Consider the following 12,682-nt stretch of genomic DNA (forward strand, 5'->3'; position numbering starts at 1 on the left):
TTCCCGAAAAATTCCTGAAAAAAAAAAAAAAATTCCTGAGAAATTCCCCCCCAAAAAAAAAAAAACCCAAACAAAAAATTCCCCCAAATTCCCCCAAATTTCCTGAAAAATTCCCAAAAAACTCCTGAAAAATTCCTGAAAAATTCCCAAAAATTCCTGAAAAAAATCAAAAAAATTCCTGAAAAACTCCCCAAAAAATCACAAAAAATTCCTGAAAAAATTTCCAAAAAATCCCCAAAAATCCCCAAAAAAATCTCAAAAAATTCCCAACAATTTCCAAAAAATCCCCCAAAAAATGCCCGAAAAATCCCTGAAAAATCCCAAAAAATCCCCAAAAAATTCCCAAAAATTTCCCAAAAATTCCTGAAAAATTCCTGGAAAATTCCCAAAAAATTCCCCAAAAAAATCCCGAAAAATTCCTGGAAAAAAAAAAAATTCCTGAGAAATTCCCAAAAAAAAAAGAAAAAAAACCCAAACAAAAAATTCCCCAAAATTCCCCCAAAATTCCTGAAAAAATCCCAAAAAATTCCTGAAAAATTCCTGAAAAATTCCCCAAAAATTCCTGAAAAAAATCAAAAAAATTCCTGAAAAATTCCCCAAAAAAATCACAAAAAATTCCTGAAAAAATTCCCAAAAAATCCCCAAAAATCCCCAAAAAAATCTCAAAAAATTCCCAACAATTTCCAAAAAATCCCCGAAAAAATCCCCGAAAAATCCGTGAAAAATCAAAAAAAATCCCCAAAAATTCCCCAAAAATTCCTGAAATATTCCTGGAAAATTCCCAAAAAATTCCCCAAAAAATTCCCGAAAAATTCCTGAAAAAAAAAAAAAATTCCTGAGAAATTCCCCCCAAAAAAAAAAAAAACCCAAACAAAAAATTCCCAAAAATTCCTCCAAATTTCCTGAAAAAAATAAAAAAAAATCCTGAAAAATTCCCCACAAAATCACAAAAAATTCCCCAAAAAAATTCCCAAAAAATCCCCAAAAATCGCAAAAAATCCCCAAAAAAATCTCAAAAAATTCCCAACAATTTCCAAAAAATCCCCGAAAAAATCCCCGAAAAATCCGTGAAAAATCCCAAAAAATCCCCCAAAAATTCCCAAAAATTCCTGAAAAATTCCTGGAAAATTCCCAAAAAATTCCCCAAAAAATTCCCGAAAAATTCCTGAAAAAAAAAAAAAAATTCCTGAGAAATTCCCCCCCCCAAAAAAAAAACCAAACAAAAAATTCCCCAAAATTCCCCCAAATTTCCTGAAAAATTCCCAAAAAACTCCTGAAAAATTCCTGAAAAATTCCCAAAAATTCCTGAAAAAAATCAAAAAAATTCCTGAAAAACTCCCCAAAAAATCACAAAAAATTCCTGAAAAAATTTCCAAAAAATCCCCAAAAATCCCAAAAAATCCCCAAAAAAATCTCAAAAAATTCCCAACAATTTCCAAAAAATCCCCGAAAAAATCCCCGAAAAATCCGTGAAAAATCCCAAAAAATCCCCAAAAATTCCCCAAAAATTCCTGAAAAATTCCTGGAAAATTCCCAAAAAATTCCCCAAAAAATTCCCGAAAAATTCCTGAAAAAAAAAAAAAAAATTCCTGAGAAATTCCCCCCCAAAAAAAAAACCAAACAAAAAATTCCCAAAAATTCCTCCAAATTTCCTGAAAAAAATAAAAAAAAAATCCTGAAAAATTCCCCACAAAATCACAAAAAATTCCCCAAAAAAATTCCCAAAAAATCCCCAAAAATCGCAAAAAATCCCAAAAAAAATCTCAAAAAATTCCCAACAATTTCCAAAAAATCCCCGAAAAAATCCCCGAAAAATCCGTGAAAAATCCCAAAAAATCCCCCAAAAATTCCCAAAAATTCCTGAAAAATTCCTGGAAAATTCCCAAAAAATTCCCCAAAAAATTCCCGAAAAATTCCTGAAAAAAAAAAAAAAATTCCTGAGAAATTCCCCCCCCAAAAAAAACCCAAACAAAAAATTCCCCCAAATTCCCCCAAATTTCCTGAAAAATTCCCAAAAAACTCCTGAAAAATTCCTGAAAAATTCCCAAAAATTCCTGAAAAAAATCAAAAAAATTCCTGAAAAACTCCCCAAAAAATCACAAAAAATTCCTGAAAAAATTCCCAAAAAATCCCCAAAAAATCCCCGAAAAATCCCTGAAAAGTCCCAAAAAATCCCCAAAAAATTCCCAAAAATTCCCCAAAAATTCCTGAAAAATTCCTGGAAAATTCCCAATAATTCCCCCAAATTTCCTGAAAAATTCCCAAAAAACTCCTGAAAAATTCCCAAAAAATCCCCAAAAATTCCCAAAAAATCCCCAAAAAAATCTCAAAAAATTCCCAAAAAATTCCCAAAAAATCCCCAAAAATTCCCAAAAAATCCCCAAAAAATCTCAAAAAATTCCCAAAAAATTCCCAAAAAATCCCCAAAACAATCTCAAAAAATTCCCAACAATTTCCAAAAAATCCCCCAAAAAATGCCCGAAAAATCCCAAAAAAATCCCCAAAAAATTCCCCCAAACCGCCCAGGAATTCCGGGAATTCCGCGCTGACCTTGGTGTGGCCGAGGTGCCGGAGGCTGCCGAGGATCCGCGGCTCCAGGCGCGAGCGCAGCAGCTCCGGCGGCGCCGCCGCCGCCACGCGGCCGGAGCAGAGCACCAGGGCCCCGCGCTGCTGCTCCCCCTCCAACTCGCTCCGCTCCTGCCGGGAAAACACCGGGAAAAATATGGGAAAAGATGGGAATAACATGGGAAAAATATGGGGAAAAGATGGGGAAAAGATGGGGAAAATATGGGGAAGAGATGGGGAAAATATGGAAAAATATGGGAGAAATATGGGGGAAAATAGCAGAAAAGGTGGGGAAAAGTTGGGAATAATATGGGAAAAAATGGGGAAAATATGGGGAAAAAGATGGGGAAAATATGGGGAAAATACAGGAAAATATGGGGAAAAAATGAGGAAAATATGGGAAAAACATGGGAGAAATATGGGAATAATATGGGGAAAATATGGGGAAAAGGAGGGGAAAATATGGGAAAATATGGGGGAAAATATGGGAAAAGGTGGGGAAAAGATGGGAAAAAGATGGGAAAAGTATGGGAAAAGATGGGGAAAAGATGGGAAAATATGGGGAAAAATATGGGGAAAAGATGGGAAACAAATGGGGAAAAGATGGGAAAAAATGGGGGGAAATGGGGGAAAATATCAGAAAAGGTGGGGAAAAGTTGGGGAAAATATGGGAGAAGTATGGGGAAATATGGGGAAAAGATGGGGAAAATACGGGGAAAAGATGGGGGAAATGTGGGATAAATATGTGGAAAATATGGGAAAATGGGGTTAAAATGGGGGGAAAATATGGGAATAATATGGGAAAAATATGGGGGAATATGGGGAAATTATGGGAGAAATGTGGGGAAAAGTTGGGGAAAATATGGGAAAAGATGGGGAAAATATGGGAATAATATGGGGAAAAGATGGGAATAATATGGGGAAAAGATGTGGGGAAAAGCTGGGAAATGGGAGGGGAAACGCGGCCGGAGCAGAGCACCAGGGCCCCGCGCTGCTGCTCCCCCTCCAACTCGCTCCGCTCCTGCCGGGAAAAACACCGGGAAAATGATGGGAAAATAGGGGAAAAATATGGGAAAAATATGGGGATAATATGGGAAAAGATGGGGAAAAGATGGGGAAAATATGGGGAAGAGATGGGGAAAATATGGAAAAATATGGGAGAAATATGGGGGAAAATAGCAGAAAAGGTGGGGAAAAGTTGGGAATAATATGGGAAAAAATGGGGAAAATATGGGGAAAAAGATGGGGAAAATATGGGGAAAATACAGGAAAAGATGGGAAAAAATGAGGAAAATATGGGAAAAACATGGGAGAAATATGGGAATAATATGGGGAAAATATGGGGAAAAGGAGGGGAAAATATGGGAAAATATGGGGGAAAATATGGGAAAAGGTGGGGAAAAGATGGGAAAAAGATGGGAAAAGTATGGGAAAAGATGGGGAAAAGATGGGAAAATATGGGGAAAAATATGGGGAAAAGATGGGAAACAAATGGGGAAAAGATGGGAAAAAATGGGGGGAAATGGGGGAAAATATCAGAAAAGGTGGGGAAAAGTTGGGGAAAATATGGGAGAAGTATGGGGAAATATAGGGAAAAGATGGGGAAAATACGGGGAAAAGATGGGGGAAATGTGGGATAAATATGTGGAAAATATGGGAAAATGGGGTTAAAATGGGGGGAAAATATGGGAATAATATGGGAAAAATATGGGGGAATATGGGGAAATTATGGGAGAAATGTGGGGAAAAGTTGGGGAAAATATGGGAAAAGATGGGGAAAATATGGGAATAATATGGGGAAAAGATGGGAATAATATGGGGAAAAGATGGGAATAATATGGGGAAAAGATGGGAATAATATGGGGAAAAGATGTGGGGAAAAGCTGGGAAATGGGAGGGGAAACGCGGCCGGAGCAGAGCACCAGGGCCCCGCGCTGCTGCTCCCCCTCCAACTCGCTCCGCTCCTGAGGGAAAAACACCGGGAAAAATATGGGAAAAGATGGGAATAACATGGGAAAAATATGGGGGAAAGATGGGGAAAAGATGGGGAAAAGATGGGGAAAAGATGGGGAAATATGGGAGAAATATGGGGAAAAGATGGGGAAAATATGGGAAAATATGGAGAAATGTGGAAACAATATGGGAAAAGATGGGAAAAATATGGGGGAAAGATGGGGAAAAGATGGGAAAAATATGGGGGAAAATATCAGAAAAGATGGGGAAAAGTTGGGGAAAATATGGGACAAATATGGGAAAAAATGGGGAAAATATGGGAAAATATGGGGAAAAGATGGGAAAAGATGGGGAAAAATGTGGGAAAAAGACGGGGGGAAATATAGGGAAAATATGGGAGAAATGATGGGGAAAATATGGGAAAAGAAGGGGAAAAGATGGGGAAAAATATTGGGAAAAATATGGGAAATATATGGGGAAAATATGGGGGGAAAAGATGGGAAAAATATAGGGAAAATATGGGGAAAATATGGGAAAATGGGGTTAAAATGGGGGGAAAATATGGGAATAATATGGGAAAAATATGGGAAAATATGGGGAAAATATGGGGAAAATATGGGGAAAATATGGGGAAAATACGGAAAAACGCTGGGAAAATGGGGGGGGAAACATGGGAAAAATATGGGGAAAAGATGGGAAAAATGGGAAAAGATGGGGAATAAATGGGAAAAATATGGGGAAAATATGGGGAAGATATGGGAATTATATGGGGAAAATATGGGAAAAAATGGGGAAAAGATGGGGAAAATATGGGGAAAATGTGGGAAAACTATGGGAAAAAATGGGGGGGAAATATGGGAATAATATGGGAGAAAATATCAGAAAAGATGGAAAAACGCAGGGAAAAGATGGGGAAACATGGCAAAAATATGGGGAAAAGATGGGAAAAGATGGGGAAAATATGGGGAAGAGATGGGGAAAATATGGAAAAATATGGGAGAAATATGGGGGAAAATAGCAGAAAAGGTGGGGAAAAGTTGGGAATAATATGGGAAAAAATGGGGAAAATATGGGGAAAAAGATGGGGAAAATATGGGGAAAATACAGGAAAAGATGGGAAAAAATGAGGAAAATATGGGAAAAACATGGGAGAAATATGGGAATAATATGGGGAAAATATGGGGAAAAGGAGGGGAAAATATGGGGGAAAATATGGGAAAAGGTGGGGAAAAGATGGGGAAAAGATGGGAAAAGTATGGGAAAAGATGGGGAAAAGATGGGAAAATATGGGGAAAAATATGGGGAAAAGATGGGAAACAAATGGGGAAAAGATGGGAAAAAATGGGGGGAAATGGGGGAAAATATCAGAAAAGGTGGGGAAAAGTTGGGGAAAATATGGGAGAAGTATGGGGAAATATGGGGAAAAGATGGGGAAAATACGGGGAAAAGATGGGGGAAAAGTTGGAAGAAATATGGGAGAAATATGGGGAAAAGATGGGGAAATATGGGGGAAATGTGGGATAAATGTGTGGAAAATATGGGAAAATGGGGTTAAAATGGGGGGAAATATGGGAATAATATGGGAAAAATATGGGGGAATATGGGGAAATTATGGGAGAAATGTGGGGAAAAGATGGGGAAAATATGGGAAAAGATGGGGAAAAGATGGGAATAATATGGGGAAAAGATGGGAATAATATGGGGAAAAGATGTGGGGAAAAGCTGGGAAATGGGAGGGGAAACGCGGCCGGAGCAGAGCACCAGGGCCCCGCGCTGCTGCTCCCCCTCCAACTCGCTCCGCTCCTGAGGGAAAAACACCGGGAAAAATATGGGAAAAGATGGGAATAACATGGGAAAAATATGGGGGAAAGATGGGGAAAAGATGGGGAAAAGATGGGGAAAAGATGGGGAAAAGATGGGGAAATATGGGAGAAATATGGGGAAAAGATGGGGAAAATATGGGGAAAATGTGGGGAAAAGTTGGGGAAAATATGGGAAAAATATGGGGAAAATATGGAAAAATATGGGAGAAATATGGGAGAAATATGGGGGAAAATAGCAGAAAAGGTGGGGAAAAGTTGGGAATAATATGGGGAAAAAATGGGGAAAATATGGGGAAAAAGATGGGGAAAATATGGGGAAAATACAGGAAAATATGGGGAAAAAATGAGGAAAATATGGGAAAAACATGGGAGAAATATGGGAATAATATGGGGAAAATATGGGGAAAAGGAGGGGAAAATATGGGAAAATATGGGGGAAAATATGGGAAAAGGTGGGGAAAAGATGGGAAAAGTATGGGAAAAGATGGGGAAAAGATGGGAAAATATGGGGAAAATATGGGGAAAAGATGGGAAAAAATGGGGGGAAATGGGGGAAAATATCAGAAAAGGTGGGGAAAAGTTGGGGAACATATGGGAGAAGTATGGGGAAATATGGGGAAAAGATGGGGAAAATACGGGGAAAAGATGGGGGAAATGTGGGATAAATATGTGGAAAATATGGGAAAATGGGGTTAAAATGGGGGGAAAATATGGGAATAATATGGGAAAAATATGGGGGAATATGGGGAAATTATGGGAGAAATGTGGGGAAAAGTTGGGGAAAATATGGGAAAAGATGGGGAAAATATGGGAATAATATGGGGAAAAGATGGGAATAATATGGGGAAAAGATGTGGGGAAAAGCTGGGAAATGGGAGGGGAAACGCGGCCGGAGCAGAGCACCAGGGCCCCGCGCTGCTGCTCCCCCTCCAACTCGCTCCGCTCCTGCCGGGAAAAACACCGGGAAAAATATGGGAAAAGATGGGAATAACATGGGAAAAATATGGGGGAAAGATGGGGAAAAGATGGGGAAAAGATGGGGAAATATGGGAGAAATATGGGGAAAAGATGGGGAAATATGGGAGAAATATGGGGAAAAGATGGGGAAATATGGGAAAATATGGAGAAATGTGGAAACAATATGGGAAAAGATGGGAAAAATATGGGGGAAAATATCAGAAAAGATGGGGAAAAGTTGGGGAAAATATGGGACAAATATGGGAAAAAATGGGGAAAATATGGGAAAATATGGGGAAAAGATGGGGAAAAGATGGGGAAAAGATGGGGAAAAGATGGGGAAAAATGTGGGAAAAAGACGGGGGGAAATATAGGGAAAATATGGGAGAAATGATGGGGAAAATATGGGAAAAGAAGGGGAAAAGATGGGGAAAAATATTGGGAAAAATATGGGAAATATATGGGGAAAATATGGGGGGAAAAGATAGGAAAAATATAGGGAAAATATGGGGAAAATATGGGAAAATGGGGTTAAAATGGGGGGAAAATATGGGAATAATATGGGAAAAATATGGGAAAATATGGGGAAAATATGGGGGAAAAATGGGGGAAAGTATGGGAAAAAATGGGAAAAATGGGGAAAATGTGGGGGAAAAGATGGGAAAAATATGGGGAAAAGATGGGAAAAGATGGGAAAAATGGGAAAAGATGGGGAAAAAATGGGAAAAATATGGGGAAAATATGGGGAAGATATGGGAATTATATGGGGAAAATATGGGGAAAAATGGGGAAAAGATGGGGAAAATATGGGGAAAATGTGGGAAAACTATGGGAAAAAATGGGGGGGAAATATGGGAATAATATGGGAGAAAATATCAGAAAAGATGGAAAAACGCAGGGAAAAGATGGGGAAACATGGCAAAAATATGGGGAAAAGATGGGAAAAGATGGGGAAAATATGGGGAAAAGATGGGGAAATATGCGGAAATATGGGGGGGAATGGGGAAAAAATATCGGAAAATGTGGGGAAAAGTTGGGGGAAAGATGGAGAAAAGATGGGGAAAAGATGGGAAAAATATGGGAGAAATATGGGGGAAATATGGGGAAAATATGGGAAAAAATGGGGAAAATATTGGGAAAAGATGGGCAAAATATGGGGAAATATGGGGAAAATATGGGGAAAAAGATGGGGAAAATATGGGGAAAAAATGGGGAAAATATGGGGAAAAGATGGGGAAAATATGGGAAAAATATGGGAGAAATATGGGGGAAATATGGGGAAAATATGGGAAAAAGTGGGGAAAATATTGGGAAAAGATGGGGAAAATATGGGGAAAAAGATGGGGAAAATATGGGGAAAAAGATGGGGAAAAGATGGGGAAAAGATGGGAAAGAAATGGGGGGAAATGAGGGAAAAGATCAGAAAAGGTGGGGAAAAGTTGGGGAAAATATGGGAGAAGTATGGGGAAATATGGGGAAAAGTTGGGGAAAATATGGGAAAAGATGGGGAAAATATGGGGGAAAAGTTGGGAGAAATATGGGAGAAATATGGGGGAAATACGGGGAAAAATTTGGGGAACATATGGGAAAAAGATGGGGAAAAGATGGGGAAAAGATGGGAGAAAATATCAGAAAATATGGAAAAACACAGGGAAAATGGGGGGAAACATGGGAAAAATATGGGGAAAAGATGGGAAAAGAGATGGGAAAAAGATGGGAAAAATATGGGTGAAATGGGGGGGAAATATGGGGAAAAGATGGGAAGAATATGGGAAAAATATGGGGAAAAGATGAGGAAAATGGTGGGAAAATATGGGAAAAATATGGGGAAAACATGGGGAAAATATGGGAGAAAAGATGGCAAAAATATGGGGAAAAGATGGGAAAAATGGGGAAAAGATGGGGAAAATATGGGGAAAAATGGGGGGAAAATATGGGAAAAAGATGGGAAAATGTGGGGGAAAATATGGGAAAAATATGGGGAAAAGATGGGGAAAAGGTGGGGAAAATGTGGGGAAAATATGGAAAAGCCTTGGAAAAACAATGGAAAAAATCAGAAAAATATGGGAAAAGGCATGGGGGGAAAAAAATGTGGGAAAAATGTGGGAAAAAGTGGGAAAATATGGGAAAAAAGATGGAAAAAACATGGGAAAAACAAGGGAAAACATGGAAAAATACTGGAAAAAAATGGGAAAAAAAACACAGGAAAAATAAGGGGAAAAGCATGGAAAAACCAGAATTCCAGATTTGGGGAATTGGTGGAATTTCTGGAATCCTGGGAGAACGAAATTCCAGAGGGATGGAATTGGTGGAAGGATGGAATTTGGGGCTCACGGAATTCCAGGATCATGGAATTCCCACGGATCCCATTAAAAACCCCGGAAACCCTCCTGAAAATTCCTGGAATTCCAAGGAATGATCGGAACATTCCCAAAATTCCCCACCCCAGGCCGTTCCCACCAATCCCCATTCCCGTTTTTCCCCATTTTTCCCAAAATTCCCCACCCCAGGCCCTTCCCACCCATTCCCATTCCCATTTTTTTCCCGTTTTTTCCCAAAATTCCCCACCCCAGGCCGTTCCCACCAATCCCCATTCCCGTTTTTTCCCAAAATTCCCCACCCCAGGCCGTTCCCACCAATCCCCATTCCCATTTTTTCCCATTTTTCCCAAAAATCCCCACCCCAGGCCGTTCCCACCAATCCCCATTCCCATTTTTTCCCAAAAATCCCCACCCCAGGCCCTTCCCACCCATTCCCATTCCCATTTTTTCCCATTTTTCCCAAAATTCCCCACCCCAGGCCGTTCCCACCCATCCCCATTCCCGTTTTTTCCCATTTTTCCCAAAAATCCCCACCCCAGGCCCTTCCCACCAATCCCCATTCCCGTTTTTTCCCATTTTTCCCAAAATTCCCCACCCCAGGCCGTTCCCACCAATCCCCATTCCCGTTTTTTCCCAAAATTCCCCACCCCAGGCCGTTCCCACCAATCCCCATTCCCATTTTTTCCCATTTTTCCCAAAATTCCCCACCCCAGGCCGTTCCCACCCATCCCCATTCCCGTTTTTTCCCATTTTTCCCAAAATTCCCCACCCCAGGCCGTTCCCACCCATCCCCATTCCCATTTTTTCCCATTTTTCCCCAAAATCCCGTGGGAATTCCCACCTTGAAGATGCTGAACAAGCCCTGGGATTTCCGGAAGACGTCGGATTTCTCGAATTCCTCCAATTTTTCCAAAGTTTCCTCCAGGTGATTCCGGGCGCAGATCCCGAAGCAGGAAGCGAGACCCTGCGGGAATTCCGGGAAGAAAACCCTGGAGCAGAATTCCCAAGTTTTTTTTTTTTTTTGGTTTTTTTCAGGATTTATTCCCAATTCCCGGGCTGTGCCAAGGGAATTCCCACCTGGAATTCCATGAATTCCAAGATTCCGGGTGGGAATTCCCACCTGGGAAGGGCTGGGATGGAATTTTGGCGGCTCCATCCCCAGAATTCCATGAATTCCAAGATTTCAGGCAGGAATTCCCTCCTGGGAAGGGCTGGGACGGAATTCCCAGGGAATTTTGGTGGCTCCATCTCCAGAATTCCATAATTTCGGGCAGGAATTCCATCCTGGGAAGGGCTGGGATGGAATTCCCAGGGAATTTTGGCAGCTCCATCCCCAGAATTCCTGGAATTCCAAGATTTCAGGCAGCAATTCCCACCTGGGAAGGGCTGGGACAGAATTCCCATGGAATTTCAGGATCTCCATCCCCAGAATTCCTGTAATTCCAAGATTCCAGGCAGCAATTCCCACCTGGGAAGGGCTGGGACAGAATTCCCATGGAATTTCGGGATCTCCATCCCCAGAATTCCGTGAATTCCAAGATTTTGGGCAGGAATTCCATCCTGGGAAGGGCTGGGAAGGAATTCCCATGGAATTTCGGGATCTCCATCCCCAGAATTCCATGAATTCCAAGATTCTGGGCAGGAATTCCATCTTGGGAAGTGCTGGGATGGAATTTCCAAGGAATTTTGGCGGCTCCATTCCCCGAATTCCGTGAATTCCAAGATTTTGGGCAGGAATTCCATCCTGGGAAGGGCTGGGAAAGAATTCCCATGGAATTTTGGTGGCTCCATTCCCGGAATACCAGGATTTTAGTTGGAATTCCCACAGAATTCCAGGATTTTAGCTGGAATTCCCAGATAATTCCAGGATTTTTAGCAAGAATTCCATGGAATTCCAGGATTTTAGAAGAGGATCCATGGAATTCCAGGATTTTAGTTGCAATTCCCAGAGAATTCCAGAATTTTTAGAAGGGAGATCCATGGAATTCCAGGACTTTAGCTGGGAATTCCCACGGAATTCCAGGATTTTAGAAGGATTCCATGGAATTCCAGGATTTTAGTTGGAATTCCCAGAGAATTCCAGGATTTTTAGAAGGGAGATCCATGGAATTCCATGACTTTTAGTGGGAATTCCATGGAATTCCAGGATTTTAGTTGTGAATCCCACAGAATTCCAGGATTTTAGAAGGATTCCCTCGAATTCCAGGATTTTAGTTGTGAATCCCACAGAATTCCAGGATTTTTAGAAGGGAGATCCATGGAATTCCAGGATTTTTAGCGAGAATTCCATGGAATTCCAGGATTTTAGCCGGGAATCCCAGATAATTCCTGGATTTTTTAGCAAGAATTCCATGGAATTCCAGGATTTTAGTTGCAATTCCCACAGAATTCCAGGATTTTAGAAGAGGATTCCATGGAATTCCAGGATTTTAGTTGGAATTCCCACAGAACTCCAGAATTTTTAGAAGGGGGAACTGTGGAATTCCATGACTTTTAGTGGGAATTCCATGGAATTCCAGGATTTTAGCTGGGATTCCAAGATTTTATTCAGGGATTCCTTGGAATTCCAGGCTTTTAGCCGGGAATTCCCACAGAATTCCAGGATTTCAGAAGGATTCCATGGAATTCCAGGACTTTAGTTGCAATTCCCAAAGAACTCCAGGATTTTAGAAGAGGATCCATGGAATTCCAGGATTTTTAGCAAGAATTCCATGGAATTCCAGGATTTTAGTTGGAATTCCATGGAATTCCAGGATTTTAGTTGTGAATCCCACAGAATTCCAGAATTTTCGAAGTATTCCATGGAATTCCAGGATTTTTAGCAAGAATTCCTTGGAATTCCAGGCTTTCAGCTGGGAATCCCAGAGAATTCCAGGATTTTAGAAGGATTCAATGGAATTCCAGGATTTGTAGCAGGAATCTCATGGAATTCCAAGATTTTAGAAGGATCCTACAAAATTCCAGGATTTTAGCCAGGAACCCCAGGGAATTCCAGGATTTTAGTTGTGATCCCAAAGAATTCCAGGATTTTAGCCAGGAATCCCATGGAATTCCAGGATTTTC

At 40.6% G+C, this 12,682-nt stretch overlaps 1 protein-coding gene across 1 annotated transcript in view; it reads right to left on the bottom strand.

Annotated features, from left to right (window-relative positions):
* Nucleotides 1–12,682, bottom strand: part of MROH1 (maestro heat like repeat family member 1) — a 120,628-nt gene that overhangs the window by 81,939 nt on the left and 26,007 nt on the right. The window contains exons 8-9 of the mRNA XM_053945932.1: nucleotides 10,461–10,583; nucleotides 2,551–2,697 (exon numbers count right to left, since the gene is read on the bottom strand). Coding sequence (XP_053801907.1) covers nucleotides 2,551–2,697; nucleotides 10,461–10,583 — 270 coding nt within the window. The remainder of the gene's footprint in view (nucleotides 1–2,550; nucleotides 2,698–10,460; nucleotides 10,584–12,682) is intronic.

Source organism: Vidua chalybeata, chromosome 1 (genome assembly GCF_026979565.1).
Source record: "Vidua chalybeata isolate OUT-0048 chromosome 1, bVidCha1 merged haplotype, whole genome shotgun sequence".
Classification (NCBI taxonomy): domain Eukaryota; kingdom Metazoa; phylum Chordata; class Aves; order Passeriformes; family Viduidae; genus Vidua; species Vidua chalybeata.